This window comes from Barbus barbus (genome assembly GCF_936440315.1).
Source record: "Barbus barbus genome assembly, chromosome: 22".
Classification (NCBI taxonomy): domain Eukaryota; kingdom Metazoa; phylum Chordata; class Actinopteri; order Cypriniformes; family Cyprinidae; genus Barbus; species Barbus barbus.
In genome coordinates, this window is record NC_136750.1 from 19,187,280 (window position 1) to 19,206,622 (window position 19,343).

General features: G+C 38.4%; 1 protein-coding gene across 1 annotated transcript in view; it reads right to left on the reverse strand.

Moving 5' to 3' along the window:
• Positions 1–299: 299 nt before the first annotated feature.
• hydin (HYDIN axonemal central pair apparatus protein) overlaps positions 300–19,343 on the reverse strand; it is a 68,591-nt gene continuing 49,547 nt past the window's right edge. Inside the window, exons 42-81 of the mRNA XM_079447096.1 lie at positions 18,691–19,104; positions 18,387–18,578; positions 18,225–18,304; positions 17,948–18,130; positions 17,741–17,860; positions 17,436–17,595; positions 16,855–17,027; positions 15,591–15,789; positions 15,320–15,422; positions 15,002–15,101; positions 14,714–14,882; positions 14,369–14,604; positions 14,105–14,207; positions 13,807–14,011; positions 12,858–13,096; positions 12,554–12,705; positions 12,273–12,468; positions 12,079–12,184; positions 11,312–11,539; positions 10,767–11,122; positions 10,127–10,287; positions 9,298–9,392; positions 8,956–9,169; positions 8,674–8,877; positions 7,895–8,021; positions 7,642–7,807; positions 7,120–7,267; positions 6,796–7,003; positions 6,428–6,649; positions 6,150–6,319; positions 5,856–6,054; positions 5,620–5,775; positions 4,942–5,222; positions 4,562–4,781; positions 4,174–4,383; positions 3,794–3,957; positions 3,234–3,384; positions 2,928–3,158; positions 1,868–2,092; positions 300–1,525 (exon numbers count right to left, since the gene is read on the reverse strand). Of these exons, the coding sequence (XP_079303222.1) occupies positions 1,016–1,525; positions 1,868–2,092; positions 2,928–3,158; positions 3,234–3,384; positions 3,794–3,957; positions 4,174–4,383; positions 4,562–4,781; positions 4,942–5,222; positions 5,620–5,775; positions 5,856–6,054; positions 6,150–6,319; positions 6,428–6,649; positions 6,796–7,003; positions 7,120–7,267; positions 7,642–7,807; positions 7,895–8,021; positions 8,674–8,877; positions 8,956–9,169; positions 9,298–9,392; positions 10,127–10,287; positions 10,767–11,122; positions 11,312–11,539; positions 12,079–12,184; positions 12,273–12,468; positions 12,554–12,705; positions 12,858–13,096; positions 13,807–14,011; positions 14,105–14,207; positions 14,369–14,604; positions 14,714–14,882; positions 15,002–15,101; positions 15,320–15,422; positions 15,591–15,789; positions 16,855–17,027; positions 17,436–17,595; positions 17,741–17,860; positions 17,948–18,130; positions 18,225–18,304; positions 18,387–18,578; positions 18,691–19,104 (7,776 nt within the window). The 3' untranslated portion in view covers positions 300–1,015. The remainder of the gene's footprint in view (positions 1,526–1,867; positions 2,093–2,927; positions 3,159–3,233; positions 3,385–3,793; positions 3,958–4,173; positions 4,384–4,561; positions 4,782–4,941; positions 5,223–5,619; positions 5,776–5,855; positions 6,055–6,149; positions 6,320–6,427; positions 6,650–6,795; positions 7,004–7,119; positions 7,268–7,641; positions 7,808–7,894; positions 8,022–8,673; positions 8,878–8,955; positions 9,170–9,297; positions 9,393–10,126; positions 10,288–10,766; positions 11,123–11,311; positions 11,540–12,078; positions 12,185–12,272; positions 12,469–12,553; positions 12,706–12,857; positions 13,097–13,806; positions 14,012–14,104; positions 14,208–14,368; positions 14,605–14,713; positions 14,883–15,001; positions 15,102–15,319; positions 15,423–15,590; positions 15,790–16,854; positions 17,028–17,435; positions 17,596–17,740; positions 17,861–17,947; positions 18,131–18,224; positions 18,305–18,386; positions 18,579–18,690; positions 19,105–19,343) is intronic.

A 19,343-nucleotide genomic window follows, 5' to 3' on the forward strand; every position in this document is an offset into this window, starting at 1 on the left:
GTTTGTGCGTAGCAGTGACAGGCCTCTCTTTTCAGCACGTAAACAAACTCAGTGGTATATCATGGAATGAGCAGGGGGTAAAATGAAACTACTGAACGGTTATTCTGGTTCCTGTGCATCTGAGGTTGGATACACAGACAGACTGTCACTCTGTACACTTAAAGCTCCAAGCTAATATTTTTATACATTTATATATATTGCTTAGGTGACTATAAATATAAAAATAAATGTATAAAATATATTTTAAATTTATAATACTATACTGTATATAAAGCAGGTAGAATAAAACAAAATAATTGAAAGAAAGCTCATATATTTTAATTAACACATTTTTTTCAATAGTTTTAATTAACAATAACAACAAGAGTAACATCTAATATCAACCTGTTCATGCATTCATTCACCCACCCACTTTGTCTATTTGAGATTTGAATATGGCTTGAAAATGCAAAAAGCATGCAAGAAGGCTTGGCAGGGAAATTGAGAGATAAATGCATGAGATTTCACACACATTCATACTGCAAATGAGTATGAAACAAACAATGCTGGCAACACACACACAATCAAATATCTGTATCTGAATCATGAACCTAGAGGGAATATTCTTCCTATCATGCCCAAGTAGATGGGACATGTTAAAGGTGATGTAGGAGCAACAAGTGCACCTCCTGGTGGACTAAAAAAGAGCACCCAGGGGCAATAGCAGTTAACTTGATAATTGACTGGTATAATTCAAACTGCAAACTCTAGTGCTGCTGAAATGTTTATTTTTTATGTTCATTTTCAGTATTTACAATAAATTTGTATTTTGTTCAAAATAGCATATTTCCTAAAACTGAAAGACTGACTAAAATAAATTAAAACTTTTTTTTTATTATTAATTAAGAACTTAACTGCCCAAGAATTTTCCTGTATTTAAAAAAACAAAACGAAAAACAATATTCAATTAAATTTTTTAGCCATTTTTAACCACTACCATGAATTATTTTATCCAAAGAACATCATGGTTCTTTCTTCATGATGTTCTTTTATCTGAAGAAAGCTCTGGACAGTAACCTTTCAAGTAGTAAACCCAGAAGATTCCCTGTCCATGGCCCTCCATACGTGGGCAAGAAATTGTCAGCTTTCCATGACATGAGCCTCTTGAGCCCGTAGGAGAGCCATCAAATATAACCTGTATGTGCTGCGTTTTTTGAGGTAAAATAGTCTCAGCACCCTTGACAGTGAAGGCAGGGTTGTCCACCTGGAAGGAGAAAGTGGTGGCCTGTTGAAAGACATTTTTAAAGGAAATTGAGACACTGGAACCTGAGCTGATGATGAGGGGACCCTGAGCTTTAGGTGGGGTGCAGGTGCCATACAGAGGGAAGACGTACTCCCCTCCAAAGTCTGAGGAGATGGTGAGCTGGCTTTGGATGTCTCCCACCTGGCAAGGTTCGAAATGGACCGTCACACTGATATCTGTGCCAGTTTGGTTCCCCGCTGCTGCTTTAACATTCTTTTCCACAGTGAAGTTTGGGTTGTCCGTCTGAATTAGAAACAAGATTTGAATGGAATGTTTATACCAAAGACATTAGAATTTAAGTTGCTAATGTCATTCCAAACCATAACTTTATTTCTTTGTGTGAAGAGAAAAAATAGGATAATTTGAAAAAAAGAAAAGAAATTGTCAATACAGTGAAATTAATGGGGTTCAATGTTGTTTTAGACAAAAACAAATGAAATAAATACCTTTTCTGTGTTAAGAAGAAACTCATTCAGGTTTGGAATGATATAAGGGTGAATAAATGATATTTGGGTGAACTCTCTCTTTGTCTTTTATCACAAAGATAAAGTCGGCTAGGTAATAATGGGAAAATAGGGCTCCTACCTTGCAGATATATTCGGTCTTGACACGAGAAAAGTTGGTGAACTTAGCCATGACACTGTGTTTGCTGCCAAGTGGTGCTATGAAATATAGAGGCTTCTCAAAGGGTGCAGGCAGGGCCTTCAGTTGAAGCTCATAAAAGAAGTGTCCGAGTTCAGTAGCGAACAACACCAGCCGAGCTGTGGACTCTCCCTCACACAAAGGCTGATATTCAAATGTCAATGTAACCTAAGCAATAAAAAACAATACTATTTAAAAACAGTCATTAAATACCAGGGTCACCACAGAAAAATCTTTTTTTTTTTCTTCTTCCTTGGATTGATAGACAATTTATTTCCTTTTAATTTTTAAGTAAACAGTTTCAGTTCCCATTGACTTTGTATGGACAAAAAATAACGCAAGTCAAATGGGAACCAAAACTGTTTGGTTATCAACATTTTTCAAAATACCTTCTTTTGTGCTCAGCAAAAGAGAGAAATGTTTAGAAGAACATGAGCTTGAGTAAATAATGACAGATTTGTATTTTTGGGGTGGACTAACACTTTAAAACACTATGGAACCCCACATGACAAGCAGAAAAAAAAAAGATATTGAGCTTTTGTGGAAACAATTTTTTTTATCTATAAATGATGCTCAGAGCTAGATTTATTAACAGTTTGCACCAGTGCAAACCCTTTTGTTGACACGCAGCAAAACATTAGCAATGAAAAGACATTCTGAAAGTATTCTGTTGCTGACCTTATTGCATATGCATTTGTAGGAGTTTTTATTTCAGACACAACATTTTTGGGAGTATTTAAACAAATCATGCAATGTGATTTACTAAAGTTTGCAGTAGTCACTTTACTGGTATTTTCACCATTATTTAATGCACAAAGGAGCATGTTTTAACCCATTTTGCACCTGAGTACATTTCCCGCACCTGATCAGTTCTGCTGATCAGCCAGTAGATCACCCACAGAACTCTCCACTCCCTTCCGTGTCTATATGGGATTGCGGTCTCATGCTAATTTGCTCATGCTAATATTTATCAACAGCTCTGTATTTTTGAAAGTTCATCTACCTTAGACTGAGCAGGCACAAGGAACTGTGGAGGAACACAGATGTCTGCATTCTGGCACTCTGCAGAGAACGACACATCCACAAGAAGTGGGTTCTCCACCTCCACGGACCCTGACGTCATCTGCCTCACCCGGGTCGCCATTTCTATAGTGCTGATCACTCCTGGAGCCGTTGCTTTGAAGTTGAGATTATAGAGGAGGTACTCACCCGTTGTCTCATTCTTGAAAGTCACCTGTGTAAGTAAGAAATAATGTTTTAGGGGCCATAAATTTGTTTTATAACCAAAGTAGTCTGTATTAGCACTTGCTTTAGCATTGTACTGGCCCTCTTTATAAGTAAAGAAGGAGAGTGTGTAATCCGTCGTATCCAGTGCAGGCACATCAATGTATTCCAGGCCCTTCAGGGAAACAAGGCCATCTGATCGATCTGGTTTGATGAGCTCCATCACAGCACGGAACCTACACAGCAGGATATAAAACACAGAATGATAAAACATAAAATATACTAAGAAGCAGAATATAACTTGCAACTGAGGCTTCGTGTCAATGAAAGATTTTACGATTGTTACAAAGCATATCCATTCATGATTAATGTGCAATAAGCATATGTTTATGAGTAATGAATCAAGATTATGACAAAAAATGTTTATTAAACAGGATAATAGTGCATTTTACGTTGCGTCAAATAATATAATTTCTTTTAGTGAATTCTAGCATCATTATCGGTTGATTTTGAAATCTTTGCAATACATTTTAATTGACTGAAAAATTGTGTTTTGTTTCAGAAAAATGGCCTATTTCATGATTGTGAAATATTTTATTGTGATTATTACATTTGCATGTATATGTTTTTTTGTAGATGAGGTACCTCTGAGGTCTGGGCAGCCAGTTGTGGACAGATACTGTCTGTGTGTGGTGGCTTTTGCATTTGATTTCTTCGGTTATTGTGCCTTCAGCCTTCGGTGGCTCAGATGTGCCATGCAATATGTAAAGTATTCCACTGCCATCAGGAAAAGAGAAGAAAACGGAGCCCTGCACCACAGCAAAGGGATGTGCCATAAACAGTGGAAAATAGCATATAGGTTTTTTTTTTATTATTGTACTAACATTTTGATATTATTATACAATAATTTATATTATTGTACTAAGTTTATTTATAATGGCTATTTGCACACTTATTTTGACTGAACAATTGTTTAAAAAATAATTACTGGAAATAGTCCTCATCTTGTGGAAAGAGTGTCATACCTCATGCCTTTCCCCATCTGCAGTCATCACCAGTGGCTTGTATGCAATCTCATAGGTGTTCTGCTGCAGGGGCTCAATGAGGAGAGTGGGTGGCCCGCTCCAGTGCTCTCCCTCTATGACACATTTCAGAGTCCAGTGCTGGTTAATTCGGTTGGGTAGAGTCAGAGACTGAGTACACTGACTGCGCACCTGACACACGAAATTCACCACCTGCTCACACAACAGAGAAAGCAAGCAAGAAAATGAATTAGCCTTGCTTCTTAACTTCAGCATTTCATCAGCACATCTAATATTAGCAAACATACAAGGTTTTAGTACTCACTAAAGGAAATTCTGGCACGCTGTAACATTCAGACTTGTGTTTTCTTCTGTCTTTGCAACAACTTACCTCTGTTGCAACCGGAGGGACAATGCAGGAGCCAGTGAGGGTGAGTTTTAATGGTTTGCCCCCCTCTATAGTACAGCAAAGATCATCATAGCGCAGATCTTGACTCAGCTCGGTAGGGGCAAAGGTCAATTCAAGGGATACTTCCATTCCTGGAGTGATGTAGCCCTCAGCAGGGAAAATGATGAAATCTGGAGCAAAACGCTTTACATCCCATTTGAATCTGAAGAGAACAAGGAAAAGCTGAAGATGCCAAAACACAAATACATATTTCTGTCTGAGTCCATTTAACAGCATTGTCACTCAGATTCATTCATTTACGCAACCAGCCACACATTTTAAATGTAACCAGTCACTTAATTTTAAGGTTTTACGATGTGTACCTCGCACCAATGTCTCCTGTGTTCTGCATTATAATGCGACGGGTGGCTTGGCAGCGCTGGACCACAGCTCCAAACTGCAGGTAGTCTGTGTCCAGTCTGACCTTCACTCCCTGACAACATCCCTTCATGACCAGCAGGGGGCGAAGAGCACCTAAACACTCCAGCTGCAGCTCCTCAGTGAAAGGAGGCATGCGCTGTTCAGGAGAAAAGAGAAGCTCCACCACACAGCGGCCACCCCTCTCTTTAAGTGTCACCTCCCCTTCTGGACGCACTGACAAGATCTGTAAAAGCACAATGATTTTTTTATGTAATGTACGCAGTGCAGTGGAATGTATGCATTTATTCACGTACATTCAGGTCCAAATTTCTATTTCAAACAAATGCTGTTCTTTTGAATTCTCAAAAAAATCATGAAAAAAATGCAACACTGATAATAAGAAATGTTTCTTGATTACCAAATCTGCACATTAGAATGATTTCTGAAGAATCATGTGACACTGAGTAATGGCTGCTGAAAATTCAGCTTTGCCCAGCACAGGAATAAATTACATATTAAAATATATTCGAATAGGAAACAGTTGTTCTAAATTGTAATGATATTACTGTTTTTATTTCATTTTTAATCATATAAATACAGCCTTGGTGAGAAAAAGAGACTTCTTTCAAAACATGTGTTACCATAGAGTGCTGAAGAAGGTTATCAGAATGTCTGCGAAGACTAAAAGTCAGGGAAGCGTGGCTGTTGTTCACCAGAGGGATTAATTTCCGACTTTGCTGGCCAGTCTGTAGAGCTCCAAAATTGACCACCTTATGAGCTGAGTCCTCCAAATGAATCTTAGACAAAAACAGGGGAGGATGAATATCTTATTACATAAGGATGTAAAATTATTCAAAACTCAAAATTTTTTTGTCACCTTCATCTCAACACCCTGTCCCAGGATCTCCACCACTCGTTTGGCACACTTGTTCATCTCAAAAACCACCTTCTCGCGGTAACGAATTGCTTTGCGCGGGTAGAATGAGAAGAGAACCTCCACAGAGTCACCAGGAGAAAGGACTTGTGGGGTGAAGCTGACCTCCACGACAGGTGTGTTGGCGAACAAGCAGTCTACACTGAATAAATACCATAGTATTTAAAAAAAACAAACCATAAGTGATTTACACACTTTAAAATGCAAATCTAATCAGTTTTCTAAAAATGTTTTTACCTGATTCCTCTGCTGCTTCTGTTGCTAATCACCAGTGTGTGTGTAACAGGTACCATACCAACACAATATATGAAATGCCTTCCAAAGTTGTGCTTTACAAAAGAAAATTCCAGATCTGGAGCCACAGCTGAGCCCTTTAGTGCACAACAGAATATTGGCCCATTCTTTACCTACAAACAGTGGAAGAAAGAAATTTAATGCATAAAAAAAAAGGATGTAAATAATATTTTGTTCAATAAGAAGAATAAAAAGGACATTAAATAAGGGACAGGGTCTACCTTAACAGAAAAAGTCAGATCTTTGAGCACACATTTCCGCTGAGGGCAAAAGGTCAAGATGCAGGAACTCTGTCCACCTACAGCCAATGTGTCCAATTTAGGTTCCACCTGCAGATGGGGCTGCAGCGCTGCCGGCCCAGACAGGTCATACTCAACATCTAAACTGAATTTCCCAGGATTAGAGACCACAAATGTACATGTGGATTTATCGTTTAGCTCCACCTATTTAGGAAAGAGATAACAGGAAGTGGCAGAAAGCTTGATCTAAACGTTTTGTGCTGGAACTCTGCCAAAGACAAATCTCTCACACAACATACTGGCATGCACACTAACCAAGGGTGCATAAATAACTTCACATAAATTTTTACCTGTTTGAAGTCCACAGGATGGATCTGGTTTGATGAGAGCTCTGTGATGGATCCCTCTGGGCTCTCATATCGCACATGAGCATTCATGCTGTAACACTCTCCCTTCACGTTCATGGTCAGCGGCTGGAGCTTCCTCCGCACTGTCAGTACTAGATTAAAAGCCACATCTCCCTCCCGAGTGGGAGTGATCCGTATAACCAATGGGATCCTGTCAGAGGCAGGTGTTAAGAACAAGATCAGTGTTCAAATTCAAGATCTTTTTTTTTTTACTCAAAGAGGATATGAGTGCTATGTCTTAGACCTTATATGAGTGAAATAACATACTTATCTTTAAGTGGAACTGTTCCCTCCATAGGTTCTAGCACCAAGCTGTCCTGGTAGCCCTCAGAGTGGCACGAAGACTCTTGGACCATAAAATGGAATGGTTGATCTTCTCTGTTCACCACAAACACAGTCTGATGAGCTTCAAAACCTGCAAACAAAAGCACATGGACACTCCTGCTGAAAAGACTGGCATACGTTACCAATAACATCATAATAAAATTAGAATTGTCAATTCAGTAAACCACTGAACCAGTTCTTCACATTTCAGTCCTAGCTGTCATAATTGGTGTAAAGTCTCAGTGCCTTTTGTCTATACACTGAAACTCAATAGGATCCTATGTTGTTCACTGTATAGACAAAAACAGCAGACACTCATTAAAATAACTTCTGTTGTGTTCCACAGAAGAATGAAACCAATTCAAGGTTTGGAACAGCATAAGGGTGAGTAAATGATGACAAAAAAGTTTATTTTTGGGTGAACATGGTCACATGGTAGAATTGCGCATTTTATTGAAACCTCACCTAGTAGCAAACTGCCTAGATTGAGGTGGGTTCGATCAATATAGACAACAGGCTCATTAGCTGTGCCCACCAGCAGAAAGGGCAAAGACAAGTTGTGCTCAGGGATTAAGAAGGTCCAGAAGGATTCCACTAAATCTAGGTTGAGAACCTGGTACTCAAATGAGACCTGAAAACAGATTAAATTTTAATATTGATTCATGTCTGAAAAGCAGAATATTTGCAGCATGCTTTGTTAAAATCTCAAACAAAACACCTTCACTTCTTTCCCCGGCTGAATGGACTTGTTTGGTGTAAGGCAGCTGAAAGAAGATTTGCCCAAGTCCTCACATCTCCAGATGAAAGAATATGGCTTGTTTGTGGGATTAATAACACCAAATTCCCTGAGAGAAAATAATGCATTCATTATTTGTGTTATGCAATGATAAATCACCCATCTTTGAAATCTGGAACAAGTCTGTCAGTATCCTGTTTATATATAGTACACACAATATATACTGTTAGGATCATGTGACACTGTAGACTGGAGAAATGGCTGCTGAAATTTCAGCTTTGTCACCACATGAATGAATGACATTTGAAAATATATTAAAACACAAAATTTTGAATAGCATTTTACAATATTACAGTATACTTATAAGTATGATCAAATACATGCACACTACAGAATATGTATAATATATTTATAAGTATGTATAATTTAAGTGTATATAATATAGTATAGTATATAGAAATATACATATATATTGTATATATATGTATATTAGGTGGTGATGGCGCAGTGGATAAGACACATGCCTTTGGTGTGAGAGACCCGGGTTCGAATCCACTGTGAGACACCAATGTGTCCCTGAGAAAGACACTTAACCCCTAGTTGCTCCAGAGGCGTGCGACCTCTGACATATATAGCAATTGTAAGTCGCTTTGGATAAAAGCGTCAGCTAAATGTAAATGTATATATGCATATTATATTTGTTTGTAATATAAACAACGTGACTACAATCAAAGTCAGAACCATCCAATTAAATGTTTTACCTGCGGACAGACGTGCCAATACCAACTGAGGTGAACTCTATAACCCTGGTGTTGGGGTCCACAGTGAGGGGACTGTGGGGCTCAGGGTTCCGCCTGTTTCCAGTAAGGTAGTCTGAATCCTTTAGGTGGAAATGACAGTATGGCAGCAAACTGCGACCACTTACGGTGATCACTGGACTCTGCTGATCCTTCAGATTAGCGATGCTACAAATTAAAAATTTTAAGTTTAGAACTGGGCAAAAAGTCATAATCAGCAAATAATTTCACCTCTGAGAGTCTGACCTGCAGATCAAACTGGCCTTAAACTCAGCCACTTCCAGAGGGGAGAACCGGATGTGGAAAGTTTGACTCGCTCCTGGGCTGATAAACCCTACGTCAGGTTCAACGTTGAAGGGAGGAAGCTCTGGATCTCCTAGCAGTAGAGAGGACACACTCAGCAGAGAGCTCGCTGGTCTTTCTGGTGTCCTACTCCCTTGAGCTGAGCGGGAAGTTCTACCTGATCCATCAGATATATTGATTACATTAATAAAAATGTTTTGATTACTTGCATCTAATGAAAATCAGTATTAAAAACATACTTCTGTGGTACATCAGACCACAAACGTGTTAAGGCTGAAGGTTTACCTCCATGTTCAAAGCATGCAGTCTTTCCATATGTCTCCATCAGAACCTGCCAGGAATACTCCAGCTTAACACTGCCTTTGTTCTCCATCTGGAGGCTAAAAAAACATAACATAACAAATACACTGAACAAAATTATAAACGCAACACTTTTGTTTTTGCCCCCATTTTTCATGAGCTGAACTCAAAGATCTAAGACCTTTTTTTTTTATGTACACAAAAGGCCTATTTCTCTCAAATATTGTTCACAAATCTGTCTAAATCTGTGTTAGTGAGCACTTCTCCTTTGCCGAGATAATCCATCCACCCCTGGCCTTTTATTGTGGCCAGCCTAAGGCACACCTGTGCAATAATCATGCTGTCTAATCAGCATCTTGATATGCCACACCTGTGAGGTGGATGGATTATCTCTGCAAAGTAGAAGTGCTCACTAACACAGATTTAGACAGATTTGTGAACAATATTTGAGAGAAATAGGCCTTTTGTGTACATAGAAAAAGTCTTAGATCTTTGAGTTCAGCTCATGAAAAATGGGGGCAAAAACAAAAGTGTTGCATTTATAATTTTGTTTAGTGTAGATACAATAAAAACACACACAAAAAAAAATCCATATACTGTGCAGGGAGAGGCAGAAAACCCAAATAAGCCCTTTCTGCCTCTCCCTACACAGTATATGGATTGTATTTTTTGTTGTTGTTTTTATTGTATCTATTTTACCTTTTTGCAAATAAACTAAACTAAACTAAAACTAAAACATCACTTATGAAAATCCAAAAATTCAACGTGCAAAATTAATTTCTAAGCAAAATTGTACGAGTGCATTTAAACTTACTGAAAGACTCTGGTCTGGTACAGCATTGTGTCTTTGAAACGGATGGGTCCAGTATCACACTGGTATCTGGCGTAATCGCATGTGGCACTAACTATCAGCTCCATCTCTCTTGAGGAGTTCTCCACCACAGAGTGAGGAGGCTCCGGGTCTGTCGCTACTACCTAATCACAGTGACAAGATTATAACACCTTTAATATCTAAACATTTATCTGTTTCCATCTCATCGTAAAAAACAGGGTCATTTTAACTTTTCTAGTAATTATGACTTTATTTTGTAGTAATTGCAACTTTATATTTAATACCTACCACTTCACAGGATATTTCTCAGTTGCAACTTCATAGAGTATTTTGCAATTGTGAATTCATATTTAATAACTGCCACATCATATTTCCCAATTCCTACTACATATCTAACAATTGCCTACTTCATATCTAACGATTACAGCTTTTTTTCCTGTGACTTTTTATCTCACAATGTGACTTTATATCTTATTTTAACCTAAAAAAAAATAAAGTTAATGGAGTACCCACAGTAAACAGATCGAATGTGCAATCTTTTATATTAAAAGATGCACCACAGGATTTGCATTATTCTAATTTGTACTACTGTCATCTCTATCACTGATTCTATGAAACTCACCTTCCGTTTGGTTGGTTGTTGGGACAACTTGTCTACATCCATCCATTTAACAGTCCTATGACACTCATCCCAGTCTGGGACCTGGTCTACAGGCTGCTGAAAAGTAATACTGCTGAGTTTACATTTTATTGTTTGTGCGTTCAGCTCAATGGGCTCCTCTGAGCAGAAATTCACTGTCACAACTTTGGAGCAATCAGCATGCAGGTGACCAACTTGTGGGGAAAAGCTCAGCTGTGGGCCACTGGGAAGCCATTCAAAGCGCAGCACCTTGGAGCTGCTTGGGTTTGTCATGGTGAAAGTTTCTTGATAAGTGCGGCCCAAGTGACAGTCTCCAAAATCCAGAAGGTCAGACAGACCTGAGATAAAGCATTCAGAAGGGATAATTAACATTATTACCAACAGTGGGTACTGAAACCAAAAATATCCATTAAATAAATGGTATTATTTTTATTCAATCATCATGCTTTTGAATGTCTGAAATATTCACATTTTCTAAGAGTTAGCAAAAAGCACATTAATAACTGCATGTCCTATGCATTACTTACTTTCAATACTGTCCCTCTGAACTTTGCTGCCAATGTTGTCCAGGATGATGATGTCATGGTAACCCTCACCCACAAGCTGCACCACTGTCTGATCATACTGGTTATCCTTTACCATTAACTTCAAGCAGGCCTCAAACTTCTGAGCCACCTTTGGATGAAACCCAACCTGGAATTCTGCTTGTTGTCCAGCCATGAGGATCAGAGAGGCTACATGTACTAGTTGTGTCTCTGAAGAGAATCAAAAATGCAGTTATGTCACATACATTTGATTTCAATATGTTTCTATTGCATATCTCATGCTACTGTTCTCTTTATTTCAATTTACTGCTTATGGTTGCCAGCCTCAAGTTAAATTTATACACAAGTCATAGAAGAAATAACACTTTGTTCCTTCTCATACACTACAGCACTCTGTAAAAAAGTAATAATCACAAAGCTTGAAATGACTTTATAAAATTTTTAAATATTCATATAGTTTATTATACGACTCTCTAGAATATATGATTCTGATTGGTCAATGGCTACATTCTTTGGTCAAACACGACCGCTTGACATCAAGGTACTGATCATTGCATTTTGTGATAAAACCAGCTCTAAATGATCTCTATAACCAATAAACAATGACACCCAATCTGATGAAACAAGGTCCAAAACAATCTGCTGCTGTTTGTGTTATTGGTTTCATAGCTCATTTGACAAGCAAATCATAACAGCGTTTTGGAGAAATGAATGTCTATGCAGACTCTTCATTTGTGTTTATGGCTTGCCTTCTCTGGGATTGCTTTCTATTTGTGAGGAGGCCAGTCTGCAAACAGTGCCAGGAGCAGCTTTTAGCATGAAAACGTCCAGGTGACACTGTAGTACAATGCTAACCTGCAAATACAAGGAAAGAATGGATTATTACAATAAAAATTAAAGTCAGAGAAATAGACATTTAGCTGAAAACTAATATTGATCTTACTTGTGCAGGCACATTGCCATTGTTCTTGATCACTAATGGAAGACTCTGCCTTCGTCCCACCAATAAGCGCTTAAACTGCAGCACTGGCTGACCTCGATTAGTCCTCTGAATAGGTCTCAGAACAGTGATGCAGGGCAAATTGCCTTCACCCATTAGATCAAACACCAGAGCTTTGGGTTTGGTGGCAGAAGCGTGACTGTGTTACAAAACAGAACGAGTAAAGCCTCAACAAACTATAAACAACCATCTAAACAGTTCAAACCTGTATTGAAAGCAGTTACATTGCGGTCCCTTTTAGAAGTGCCTCAAACACTGCATGATATGTGTGCATAGTCAAAGGAGAAAAGGTGATGGTGGCAAAAGCATGACAGTGGCTGGGGATACACATCTTTGTAGGGGTCACCTCAAAAACTTCTGCATTGTATGTTGATGTCTTAAATTACAAAAAAAAAGGTTAACAGAAATGTTAAGCAAAGAGATAGTTAAACAACAATTAACAGTTACAATATTTCAAAACATAAAACTGCTATAAAATTCTTACATATTCAGCAGAATAACTTCAATAGTGGCAGAACCAGTTCACACAAAACACACCTTGACTGTTTTGATCACCAGGCTGAGTTCACAGGACACTTTTCCTGGATTGGTCAGCCGGAACTGGGCTTTGGCTGACTGACCCACCAGTACATTGTTAAAGACAAACTTGTTCTCGTCCTGTACATAGATGCCCATACTGTCCCGGTATTGCTCACAGTGCAGCATGCTACTGTTCTTACAGATACGGTGCTCCTCAAAGATAGAAGCAATGTCTGTACTCGCTATTCCTGTAAACAATACAGTGACAGAGTGATAAATTTTACACTATAATTCATACTAGTTTAGTTAACTTTATTTTTAAGCAGCAAGTCATTGATTAAACACATCATGAGCCCAGAGGCAGAGCTACACCATGGGGCCCACTGAGCCTAGAGGTGGAGCTGCACCAGAGAACCTACTGAGTCCTGGAGTGCACCCACACCACAGGGCCCACTAAACCCAGAGGCATGCACTAAAAGGTGGATAATGGTGGGTAGAGTTCAATGTAATAAAAATAATGGGTGGCTAATATAAAGCAAAAAATATATACAATTCTTTTAGCATTTCAAGACCAGAATAAGAACCCTTACACAATCATGATATATGATTGGGCAGCCGTGGCCTAATGGATAGAGCATTGGCTGCCCACTGCTCCGGGTGTATGTTCACTACTGTGTGTACACTTGGATGGGTTAAATGCAGAGCACAACTTCCGAGTATGGGTCACCTTACTTGGCCACACACCACTTCCCTTTCCCCCTTTCCCTATATTGTATAAATTTAAGTTAAATAAGTTACATAAAATTGGTGCCTCTCTTCAATGAAGAGGACAATTTATGCCATTAGGCAGTCATCAAAACACTCAACTCTTATGAACCATCAAAGAATGAACAAAAAAGTACATAATAAGAGAACGTACTTCACAGAACACTATATAGAATCATTCATAGTCACAAACCTGGCATACAAACTTCTGCTATTAGCTTGTATGGAATCCCGTCAGGGTTGTCAGAGGGGTCTCTGTCAGTGATGTCTATAGCTAGACATTCCTCCCAACTACCTACATGCTCTGCCTTGCAATCCACAGTAACCACTTGTTGGACTCCAGGTGCCAGAACCCCAAAGCACGGAGACAATGAAAAAATACCACATATCAAATGTATCTGTAAAAACAACATATCCAAATTATTTATAATATATTACATGTTAGATTGTTACTCTTTGAAGAACTGTAAATAAATAAATACTTTTCTTACCTGTGTTGATATACCAGTCTCATTCTGCACAGTGTGTCGTAATTCACTGGCACTGGGTGGTTTTGTAGTATAACTGTCTTTTGATGGCTTCTTACTTCCCAAGCTTAAAAAATATTTAATTTAATTAGTCAATATTTGAAGTGGATCAAAAAAGTTCATTAAAGTTGTCCCAAGATTGTGTTTTATTATGTTTTTCTTTTTATTCTTTTTATTATTTATTTATTTTTTACAATATATAACTTTTTTTTTTTACAATAGTCATACCCTCTCTTCTGTGCAGGAACTGGGGCATTTTTACACATCCTAATGGTGAAACGCATCTCAAAGCTGCCTCTGTTCTCCACAATGATAGTCTGTTTCTTGCGAGAGCCATACACCAGTGGGCCAAAGTTAATATCATTAGAGGGATGGACACTGTATTTGGAGAAAAGTGCCTGGACCGACACTTTGATTGGTATAGTGTTAATGGTCTCGCCTCCATCTAAACTGGGCTCAATAACCTGTGGAAAATACAACACAACTCTTTATTTTTCATCTCTGACGACAGCAGAACTAAAATAAAAAAATACTGTATGATAAAGAATCTATTAAGTGGTAAGATTAAAAGACCTGACAGCAAAGTATTGGGCTATCTCTGATGGACATCTCCTGGTTGTGGTGATAAATAATCTGGACAGTACTGGGCTTATTGTTGGGGCGTAATGAGCCTTTCTGAGGAGTGATGGAGAACACTGAGTTCAGATCTGGCATTCCTGGCTCTGTGGCCACTAGGGTAAATCTGTAAGTGAAAATTATTAACAAAAGGAGGGAGAAGAAAGTTTTTCTTTTCATTAAAATGATATGACAGACAGATGATATCTATGATATCTATCTATAAATATCTATATAGTAGCTTACTTAAAGGCTATGTCATATTTGCCTTTGTTTTCCAACTTAATAGACCGCTTGACCTCTTCTGATACTTTGATTGTTCCAAAGTCTACTGAACCATCAGAATCTACAACAAATGAAAAAGCAGCATCAAATGAATAAAGGGAATTTGTATTGGTCATTGTGTTACACAAAAGAAAGAAAGTCATACAGGTTTGGAACAAAATTAGGGTGAGTAAATGATAACAGAATTTAAATTTTAGGGTGAACTGTCTATTTAACAGCTTATTTTTAGCTGAAAAAATGATGTGATGGTGTGATGAGCCAATGAGCTGTTTTCAGTACCATCTGGAATGGTTATGTCCACTGCAATATCATAGGCCTCTGCAATAATCTGAATGTTCTCTGAATGCTGAACGATGCAAAGAATGTTCTCCACATCTGACACCTGGTAAACATACATGTCTAATCAGACACATGCAGACAAACTAATGCACACCAGTACATGTACATGAATTACAATTGCATTTACTCTTTAGCTGCATTAAAAATCTTCACATTTGTAAACACTGCTAATGATTCAATTACAAAAAGGTTGTTTTTCATTGTGCAGTACCTCTAAACAAATGGCCCTCTTCAGTTTGACAGGGTTCTTGGCTATAAAATACATGTGCAGCCTGAAGTCAGAATGAGGCATTATGATGCCTTTGTTCTGAGACACGCTGAATTCATCCCCAAGAATCTCCAGGCCCCTCAGCCTCCAAGCAGCTGGCATAAGGGTGTTATTGCGCAGACATAAACTCTGGGTTTCTTTTCTGCAGAAAAAATACAAAAAAAATTATGAAAAGGATTTTTTCACCCGTAATATATATGATTAATTATAATCATAAAAGCTGCAGTCCGTAACTTCTTTTGGTTAAAAATGATCCGAAATCAATATTTGAGAAAGCCAGTGTTCAAAACTATCGCCTTACTTTAGCCCGATTCACAACGGTTATCTTATAATAATGTTTTCTAATTTGAGTGCTACAGATAGGTTTTCGCAGGAAATTCGAGCATGCTGCTGCATCATTACGTCACGTCTGTAAACATAAAGAAGTTGTCCCAGCAACTAGGCTATCACATGTGAGGATCCTGCAGGTGGCGGATCATTTAGCCTTTTCTCACAGCATCTAGAATAATTAAATGTATCATTTTGATGGTGGATTATAATCTAGAAAGGATTATGTGTTTATGAAACACATAAAATTAAATTATATTCCAGTTTTAAATGCACTTCTGATTACAGATAGCCTGGGATTACACAAGATTTGTATTTTAAAGAAAACCAGTTCGAAGGGAGCATAATTAGCTTTTTGGGTTAACACACTACACTCATAGTCACGCAATGCTGATGTTGTTAACATTAATAATTTGAGAATTTAAAAAGTATAACAATAATAATAATTTGCACGGTTTGATATGATATGAGCTAACCGATCGTTAGATTTAATGACCATTGGTGGCGTGATTTATTGTAATGCTTTTTTCCTCAGTTGATCAGAACAAACGTGGCAGACTTGTTACTTACTTGTTCAGATGGCAATATACGGTGAAAATTCTTATTTGTGTCATATATTCCAAGACGTAGGCTAGAATCTGTGATTGCGAAGTACAGTAAATATCCACACCGGTGCGGTGACTGACAGCTACACATTCACCTCAAAACTTTAGATTCATCCGCGCTGGAGCCGTGCCGGAGCACATCCCACACAAGCAAGATAATTTCGCAAGCAGATTGCAATTCCAGGTTTTCAAACAGAGATGGCAACAAAGAGGCAAAACTTAAGGACTGCAGCTTTAACAAAAAATCTGTATATGTTGAAGTGAATGTAGTAGACCTGTATGGTGGAGTTTTGTCAAACTGGAGCAGCTTGCGGTCCAGCTCCAGTTCAGGCCTGACTCCTATACAGGAGAGGCAGAAGACAACAGGCTCTGGGTTCCCCTTGATGCAGCACACCAAGCTGTCCTCTATATGTTTGGGGGTATTTGGGTATGCCCACACCATCAGTAGCTGTCAGGAGGATATCAAACATTAATGACAAGAGAGTTTGAGTAAATGCCTTTTGGTGTTAAACTGAGTTTAATGAGACTGAGGCTGGAGATGGTACAAAGGTGGCTAAAAAAGAAAGGTTTCAAAACACAAGAAAAAGAAGGAATACGTCCAAACACACACTGAAATTAAAACTCCAAAAAAAATTATTGCAACATTTCAACCAGTTGTTTTTCATAAGCCACATCATGGTTAACCACAAAGGTGGTTAACAAACTTTAGAAATGGCTTGTTAGATTGTTTGGAGCAAATACAGATTTTGTATAAAATGTGATTCAAATCACATTTTACATATTTAAAAAATGGCTTCCAGCTCAATTAATCCTAAAATTACATTCTGCAAAAAACAAGAAATATAAATTTGCATACCTTTCGCTCATTGGATTCCAATGTCATATTTGCAGGGTCAAGAAGGAAAGTGGTGGCCTTGGTGTCATGTTGAAAGCAAAAATGGATCTCTGCCTCCATTTTAGAAGTATTGTGAATTACAAACTTATCCATGTTCTCAGGATATTTTGCTTCTTTATACCTGGGTCAGGATAACATTATTAATATTACTAAAGACCTAATGTACAAACTAATTTAATATAGAATAACTTCAATAGAAAAGTACTGTCAAGGCACTCAATAATGACAAAAGAGTTCATTTAGCACAGAAAACAACATGCCAGCACCTGTCCCTGGTCTTTCCACACAGCAGAGGCCCAAACTCATACAGATCTGACTGGATAATGTAAGTCTTTTGAAGTCCACTCTCAGGCTGCAAGCTCTTTTTGCAGTGTGCAAACACAATCCTATTACATAAACACACAGACACTATGTAGTACGTGTACAAGGACAAGGATAACCACTGTATATTTCCCTACTGAAATGTTACTCACTTAGGGTCTCTGCTTATAGTTGGGTAAGCACAACTTCCTCTGCAGTATAGCTGATAACATCGCTTAGTCCCCCTCACCTCAAAGCTGAAAGTCTGATCAAAATTTCCAAGAACAGAAGAGTAAAACCTGATCCGTAGAGTGATGGCTCCATTTGATGGTACAATCCAGCGGAAACTAGTGAGTCTTTAAAAGAACAGCAGATTTCTAGGTTTCAGTGAAATCGTTCTGTTTATTTGTGATTGTATATGAAGTTCATGTGTGTAAGGAACCTCCTTACCCCTGGTTGTATTCTGGGTTGGGTTCCTCAGAAGGTACACCCTGGCCAGGATTAGATGTGTTAGCAATCGTCATGCCCTCCTGCAGGAAGACAAGTAAACCGCTTTTTAATAAGCCTTTTTCCACATTTAAACTAAAGTCTATTTCTTCAAGACTTTAGTACCTTTTCTGATCTCAGGTCTGCTTCTTTCTTCTCTGGCAGATCCTCACAAGACGTGGGCATCAAAAAAGTAAAACAGCTGTTGGAGAGCTGTGTGTTGGGCACTGATCTCATCTTAGGGTATGGGACTATGGAGAATATTATAGGTGGTGGGATGGGTGGACCTTTAGGTCCTAACCCTAATCCATCCAAAACCTGTCAGAAAAATGTGAGAAAAACATTTAAAAAATGTATGTGATATTCTATGGATACAAAATTTGCACAACGAAGAACTGCTCCAACATAAAGAGGAACCGAAGTACTATACCTCTTCATGGGAGGGCAGTTTCATGCTACTGATGATCTCGAATCCATCCAGTTGTTCCTTCTCTTTTATAGACAGCCAGATGTAGGGGATAGGCTGTGGAACCACTATCTTTTCCGAGCCCTCTGCACCATCAGTTGACACTTGGGTCTGACTGGGAGCTGGTGACTTCATATCTGCAGCCTCCACTTTCAGCTTTTCCTTCTCAGCTTTCTCCTTCTCTCGTTCCTTCTTGCTCTTCTTGGCAGAGGGAGGAGGACAGTTTGTTATGTCTACAGTCTCTTGGGCTTCGGAGACCATGGGCCGTAATAAGAGACTTTGTGTTCGGTCCCAGAACTGAAGAATGTGTTGGAGTTCTGGCTGATTCTGTTCGTACAGATGGAATCGGGCCAGTAGCTGTCTGTCACTCTCACTGGACTGTTAAAGAAGAACAAAAAAATATAGTTTTCAAAATAGATTTCAAAGATAACTGGACAATGCAAACCAGCCAGACAATCACTTTTAAAGTAATTACAATCGGTGCTGTTTGTGGTACATGTATTATACACTTTACCTTGACTGGAATTCAAATACTTCATGTAGTTCATGCAATCAAGTTACTAAATTTTAAATATGAAAATCTGAAACATGTTTAGGCTTCACAAGAACAGTCTTCT